A 7,061-nucleotide genomic window follows, 5' to 3' on the forward strand; every position below is an offset into this window, starting at 1 on the left:
TCAACAGGCTTCTGTGGCCTTGAACACTTACTGAGAGCTCCTTTTTGAGCCAAGTACTGTGCTAGCTTCTAGAGATCAAGAGGAAGAAGACCTAGTTCCTGCCAAGGAAATCTTCACCGTGCAAAGTGTTTGTCCATGTGCAGGGGCAGAGTTGGAGATAGCAATCAGGTGGCCTGTCCAGTTCTCGTCACAGAGAAGAGACTCTCTCTGCTCTCAGCCACTTCCTCCATCTCTCACCACCCCATACTTTTCTCCAGCACAGTCTGAACCCAGGGCGAAAGAGGAGTGCTTGGCAGGAGGCTGGAGGAACAAGAAGTTTGGGGTCCTCCCAGTTTCTCCTAGCCTGCAGTATGGAGAAGGAAGGCAGCTCGGTTGAATTGAGAGCTTTTATAGTGTGTCACACCACATGAAGCCCTTCACTTAACATTATTGCTTCTCATTCCCAAAATGGAGAGAAGACAAGTATTATCAGCCCCCATTTTGCAGGCTCATAGACTTTCAGAGAGTTGCAAGGTTACATAGAGCCAGGATTTGAATCCAGCCCAGACTAATTGCAAACTCCGTGCTTTTCTGGAGCAGAGCAGCTCCAGAAGTGGAGGCAGCTGGAGCATCCCGGAAGCCGTGGGAGCAGGAGCAGAAGGTGCCAGCAGAGGCTCCCATCTCCCTAGGGTCTTCAGCCAGAGCCTAAGCCCTTCGATGAACTGTCCCTCTAACTAATCCTAGTAGAAGCCTGGGTAATGCCTCCCACCTGGGATCTGTGTGGAACATGGCCCTATTTAGGGATTAGGTGATGGAGATACATTTCAAAAGCAAACAGCGCTTGTCCCCATTCATTTGCAGCACACAACAATCCAGATTAAGGTATAGAGTTTGGGTTTTATTTGGAGATTAGTTGGTATTACAGATGACAGTGATATGAAAACCCAGTGTCGGCAGCGTGCACACCCCCACCCCCTGCTAAATCTGTCAGGTTGTCTCCACAGCCTCAGGTCAGAGGGCAGCCAATCTGATCTTTGTGAAAATTAAATGAACATAAGCCCCAGGCTTCTCTTTTTATTACTTTAATATCACTTCCTCTTCAGATCCGTGGTTCTGATTAATTTGTCCAGGTGGTGGTAGGTCAGAAGAGGGGCCCTGGTTCCCAGCAGTCTGGGATTAGTTTCAGCGCTCTCCTCACCTAACTCACTTAGCAGTTAGTTAGCTAGTGGCCTGAAAGTGAGGGGTGGCTGCTCATTCTTTGGAGGCAGGAGGTGTTGTCAGCCAGGGTGAGAAGAACTGGGGGCCAGGCCTGGCTCCTGAGCGGTGGAAAACCTGGCCCTTACCTCATCTCTCTGAAGGTTCCTCTTGCCATGGCAGTGGGCATAGGCTCCAGGGGTAGGGTGCTGGGTAGTAGGAGCTGGGCCCTGGTGACTCCGGGCTGGCCTAGAGGACAGTAGAGGGGAGGGATGCCTGAGCTAAACTTCATTCCAGTAAGAGAGCTCCCTTGTGTAAAAGGAGGGACAGGGAATCTACTTCTGATGTATTCAATCCTAAGGGGCAACGTGGGCTGCAGAGCCAGAGGAGTGGTCTCGCGAGTTCTGGACTTTGATTAGGAGTGGTCCAGGTTGGTGACGATGGCGGAGGCATAGATGAGGTCAGATAAGCTGCCCAGTGAGGTCTGGGGAGTGGCTCGCTCTGAAGAGAGGTGGACCCCAGAAGCCCCAGCTGGCCCCCATGGGGTTACAGCTTTAGCCCCTGGCCAGCCCTGCCCTGGACCCGAGCCAGGAGCTGGGCAGGAGGCATGTCGACACATAGAGGCACACTGAGGTGTGCTGTTGGAGGGCGGAAGCTGGCCTAGTGTTAGGGGCTCCCGGGCCTGCTGGAAGGTGTCTGGAAGAGAACGGGCTCTCTGGGTGTGCTCAGGCCTGGGGCTTAGGCCTCCTGCCTTCCTATTCTTGATTCTCTTGGCCCGGCGGTTCTGGAACCACACCTGATAAGGGAAAAAGGAATCTCTTCTAGCTCCAGCACCCCCTTCCCCAGCTACAGGAAAGCAAAACCTGGAGGCAGGATACCCAGAGAAAAGGGACTGTGTGAGGGTACCCCCACCCTGAGAGGGGGTCGCTGCTCACCTGTATCTTGGCCTCAGGAAGGCAGGTGACCCGAGCCAGGTGCTCACGGGTGCCGATGTCAGGGTAGGGCCATGCTGCAAACACCCGCTCCAACTCCAGCAGCTGCCCTCTACTGAAAGTGGTCCGCTTTCTCCGGTGGGAGCCCAACCCACTGGCATGGCCTGTGGGCCAGGGTAGGAGTCAATCCAGGACTCCCTGCGAGAGCCTCCATCCCAGCCTCAAAACCCCCAGCAGACCTTGAAGCCCCTCGTCCGCTCCCTGGCTTCCATCTTCCCCCATCACACCTTCCCCACATTCTCCCCCTGCCCACCCTTTCCCCACCAGATCACCGGTTGAGGATGCATCCACAGGGCTGGCCATGGAGCTGGCAGAGAATGAGGAGCCAGAAGGCCATGCCAAGGCTGTGCCCACACCACACCCCTGCTGGGGTTTTATCTGCTCAGACGGCTGGCCCCGCCTCCAGGAGGGGAGAGGTTTCATGTCCAGTGTGAGGGGAATGGAGCGGTCCCAGAGGAGAGAGGGAAGGCCAAGGGCAGTGTTGGGGCTTGTGGGGGTAGGGGTGGGGCAAAACTTTTGCGGCCCCTGCTCCTCCAGGGCTTCGTAAAGGAAGCTGGTCCGAGCCCCCTCCTCATACCGCAAACTCTGGCAGTCTGTGTCTGAAATCCTGTACTTTGTGAAAATCTTCCCAGGACTCCTTCCAGGAAGCCAGAAAAAGCCCTCTCCCTAATGCTCCCAGTGCTTCCCCTGCCCCTTCTGGAGCCCTCAGTGCCCTGGTGCTGGCTGCCTTCGGGGGAGAGTGGGTGGGGTCCTGTGCCACTGCTGGAGGCTGGGCTGGTGAGGCTGGGCAGGATGAGGAGGATGACAGGGCGATGGCAGGTGAGCTGCTGTCACCCCACCCTCAGCAGGGCTGGGAAGCAGATGTCACCACCAGCTTGCCCTCGGGTCTGCTTTAGAGATCCGTCTGCATCCAGCCTGTCTCTGTGGCCCCTTGAAAGCCCAGCTGGGCTTCTTGGAGTCCAGGAACCTAGAATCAGGAGGTTCCATGGGTACAGTGGAGGCATTCTAAGGAAGATGTTTGTTTTTACGGAGTATTCATCCTCGTAAGTCTTCTGAGCCACTTTTCTAAGAGAAGAGGGTGCATTTGAATTTCCTTTGAGTTCTTGCCCTTCCCTCTCCTAACTTCCGGGGTAGGTTTGGGGGAGCACACCAGTTCCCTAGGCTAACCACATTGCAGGCTCACGATGGGCAGAAAAGCTAAACCAGAAGCCCACCCTGTCTGCCCCTTCTCTCTCCTCCAAGACCCTAATCAACTCCAAGAAGCAAAGCAAGCCCAGGGCTGGGAGGGGCACTTGGTAGCTGCTGTCATCATCAGTGGGGTTCGAGCTCCTGCTAATGTTGGTGGGTTGGTAGGGGCTGCTTAGCTCAGGAGGAAGGCTAGCATTCATGAGGCCCTCCCCACCCCAGAGCTTTTTGGGTTCACAGGGCCTGAGCCCAACATGGACTGGACACAAGGAGGCTCTCCTCCCTCAAGACATCATGACAGTCCAGCGTTCCCTCCTTTCCCCAAGGAAATCCTTGTCTCCTGCCTGTCCACCCCAGTCAGGACAGTGGTCTTAAACTCAGGGTCAAGGGATCTTTATTGGGCCGGGAAGAAGAGGTTGATGAAGAAGCAGTGGAGGGCCCAGCTGTGTGGGCTCAGATTCCTACTGGTGGCCAGAAACTGAGCAGCCCAGCCAGTACTGGGCGATGGAGCGTGGGTAAGGAGGGCTCACAGTGTCCACTCGCCGTGTGCGAAGGTTGACTCGGTAGTACTTGTCTGGAAGAGAGGTCAGGAGAGGGTGTGTGAGACCCAGCCTGGCCCTGCCCAATCCTGCCCTGAGAAGGAAGACGTGGGTCTCCCCTGGAAGGGTAAGTGAACATCCAAAATGCAGCTAAGGACTCCCGCCCTGGCTTTCTGGAGTCACCACCCAAGGGCCATGTTCAGCCCACGGGGAGCAGAGACATAGGGGAAGACCCAGCTAGAGCAGCTACAAGGATGGCAGAGACTCCCACCTCGTGAGAAGAAGTAAACACTTTGGATGGGCTCGCAGGTGGCAGGCACAAGCCAGTCCATGTCGTAGTCATAGTTGTAGGTGCCCAGGCCGCTCTCCTCACTGGAGAACCAGGAAGGCCAGGTTGAACGGGATTGCCGGTGGGGGTTCTGGCTGCGGCCTCGGCCACGGTGACGGTTACGGCGTGAACGATAGCGCTTACGGTTGCGCCTCTTGGACTTGGGTTTCTTGGCCCAGGATCGGGGAGCTGAGCCTGAGATGTAGATGCGGCCCGCCATGGCCGCATCCACCTGCGTGGGCACACCGGGCCAGTCCTGGCTGATGAACCGGGGCTGTCCAGCACCACCTGTGGCAGGGGATGGGTTACTGAGAGCCTTGGGGACCTGTAGAGTTGATCTGGTGCCCACCAGTGGGCTGTGCCTTGCCCAAAAACAGCAAGCTTGTGGCAGAGCACAGCACCCGGGCCCTCTGACTCCCTGTTCAGTGCTCTTTCTCCTGGCCTTCCTCCCCTACATCCCTCCCCACCTGCCTCAGCCACAACCCCTCCTCCTGCCAGCTGTACCCTTGGCTGTGCTAGGCAAAGTCCAATGTGTGGGGTCCAGGTGGACCTCCCCCCAAAGGTCAACAGAAACAAAGTCTGGCCTGAGCAAACAGCTTTTGATCCACAGCTCTGCAATCACAGTCCCCTCTGGCCAGCTGTGCCCTGCCCCTCCCCGGAGGGTCCCAGGAGGAGAAAGTGAGACTTGCCCTCCCTCCATACCAGAGGGTCTGCTCCAGAAGAGAAGCTCAAAGAGGCTCTCCCAGCTGTCCCTCTGCAGCAGGGCAAAGTGTTCAAACACGGCAGACAGGGAGCTGTCTTCACACTCCTCCTGACTGGGCTGCTGCTGGAACTCATACTCCCAGTACTGTCTCCCTGAGCGGGGAAGTGGGATTGGGGGAAGAAGGGAGATGTGTGAGCAAGGCTGGAAAGCCAGTCCCAAGGCTGCTGAAGATAGGAGCTCCTGGCAGGGGGTGAGCCTAATTTGACCCTGCCCCTAGAGGAGTGTGGAGGCAAACCGAGACTGCCCCACTGCCTGCTCTTTCTCCCACCCACTCAGTACCCTTGAAGAAGTAGACCCGCTCCCGGCCATTGTAGCTATGAGCAGGGAGAGCCAAGGCTGCATCCACGTTGTCCGGAATGCCCTTGAAGCCTTCAGAGATGTTGCGGGGGAAATCTGGGTCCAGGACACCATCCTCAAAGCGCCAGTATTGGTTACCCTAAGGAGTAGAGAAGGAGGAGGGAGTGAGGAGGTAGCTGGCTGGGCAGCAGTCCCAATTCTAGGCTTGTCGCTCAGGACCTGCAGCCCTGGGCTTCCCTGTCCTCAAGAGCCCCAGTCAGGGACCACAGGCTGAGATCCAGCCTTCTTGCCCACCCTAGTCCTGGGCACAGCAGCCCTCCACCCCTTCCTAGATACCCTTGACCCTGACCCACAGCCCCTGGGCCTGGTACCTTGAAGAGGTAGGTCTTCCCCTGACAGTTGATGCGGGTGAAGGCAGCATCAATGGGGCCCTCAACGCCCCAGACATCTCGGATAAGCTTGGGGTATCCAGGCCTCACTGCCTCTTCATCCAGCTCATAACAGTACTGCCCTAGAGTGCAGAAGGCCATGTGAGGGAGGGGATGTTTGGGGGGCAGACCCCTACCCCTCGAGACATGCCCCTGGAGTCACCTCGGAAGGCAAAGAGGGAGCCATTCTTGAGGTCAGTGAAGGCGTCAAAGGGCTTCCCACTGCATAGCTCCTCCTCTGCTGGGGACTCAGGGATGTCTTCATCATGCGTCTCGGGCCCTGAGGTCTCCTGCCCAGGTCCTGGAGCCTCTTCCTCAACGATCAGAATAGGTACCTGGGCAGGAGCCTCTTCAGGCTGGGTCTGCGGGCCAGGGCTCAGGGTGGTGCTCTCGGGCTCTGTGAGGTCGCCTTCTCTAGTCCCCTCAGAGTAGTCAAAGGCCCCGTACTCATCTTCTGGCAGAGTGAATACATCCCCACGAGTCACTGCGGGCAGAGTGGGTGGTGGTGAGTGTCCAGCTGCAGAGGGGACCCCAGGCCCACCCAGCCCCTCTGGACGCACCTTGGGGTTTGCACTCGGCCACGTAGTCCTCGCAGCAGCTCTGGTAGTAAGAGCAGAGCTCATCGCACTGACACTTCCTGTCAGCAGTGAAGCCCTCTGTGCAGCGGCCCTTGCAGGACTCTGTGGGGAGGAGGTGTCAGCTGGCATGGCCAAGCCCAGACCACCCTTGCCCACCCTTCATTAGCCCAAATGGCCACCAATACCCTCTTGCACCTTGGTCAGCCAGAACAACCCACGCCAGCAGGGCTAGCGTCAGTAGAGGCCTTGGGGATGCCATGGCAGGCCCCTAGCTTCTAGCCTGGTGAACTGGGCTCTGCGCTCCCGAGGTCTCCACTGCGATGCCTGCGGAAGGGAGGGAGAGGTGGGGACTGAGAGGGAGGGAGCCAGAGAAAAAGAGCTGCCTTCTCTGCTGCTCTGTTTGTTCAATCTCTGGCCCAGCCCCCAGTGCCCTGGACCCCAGAGGCTGCTGCAGCAAAGGGTCACATTCCTGGAACTCCGGGCCTGGGAGAGCTGTGAATAGGATCCTGGCCAAGCTCAGTGTCCTATCAGAAGGGAAATAGCACAGTGGTTCTGGAGGACGGAAAGAAGGCTCACTGTGCCACTCGCAGGCTGTGTGACCTTGGGCAAACTGTTCTACCTGCCTTGGTTTTCTCTTTGGTTAAGTGAGACGAATGATACTTGCTTCATGTTGTTTTGGGGGTTACACGAGCTCAAGCAGACAAAATGCCCAGTGCCTGGAGTAGCGCCAGCTTCATTGCCCATAAATGGTTATTTATCTGGGATCTGTTTGATCAGG

At 57.2% G+C, this 7,061-nt stretch overlaps 2 protein-coding genes across 2 annotated transcripts; both read right to left on the reverse strand.

Annotated features, from left to right (window-relative positions):
- Positions 1 to 859: 859 nt before the first annotated feature.
- Positions 860 to 3,642, reverse strand: SEBOX (SEBOX homeobox). The gene is made up of 3 exons (XM_026517702.4): positions 2,438 to 3,642; positions 2,109 to 2,269; positions 860 to 1,969 (listed from the first exon to the last, which is right to left on the reverse strand). The coding sequence occupies exons 1-3, from the start codon at positions 2,586 to 2,588 to the stop codon at positions 1,589 to 1,591; spliced, it is 693 nt and encodes a 230-aa protein (XP_026373487.1). The 5' UTR covers positions 2,589 to 3,642; the 3' UTR covers positions 860 to 1,588.
- Positions 3,643 to 3,727: 85 nt separating this feature from the next.
- On the reverse strand, positions 3,728 to 6,941 carry VTN (vitronectin). Its single transcript, XM_026517700.3, has 8 exons — positions 6,479 to 6,941; positions 6,266 to 6,385; positions 5,869 to 6,189; positions 5,649 to 5,788; positions 5,260 to 5,416; positions 4,920 to 5,072; positions 4,161 to 4,505; positions 3,728 to 3,924 (listed from the first exon to the last, which is right to left on the reverse strand). The coding sequence occupies exons 1-8, from the start codon at positions 6,540 to 6,542 to the stop codon at positions 3,812 to 3,814; spliced, it is 1,413 nt and encodes a 470-aa protein (XP_026373485.1). The 5' UTR covers positions 6,543 to 6,941; the 3' UTR covers positions 3,728 to 3,811.
- Positions 6,942 to 7,061: the final 120 nt, after the last annotated feature.

This window comes from Ursus arctos, unplaced genomic scaffold, assembly GCF_023065955.2.
Source record: "Ursus arctos isolate Adak ecotype North America unplaced genomic scaffold, UrsArc2.0 scaffold_24, whole genome shotgun sequence".
In the NCBI taxonomy this organism is placed as follows: domain Eukaryota; kingdom Metazoa; phylum Chordata; class Mammalia; order Carnivora; family Ursidae; genus Ursus; species Ursus arctos.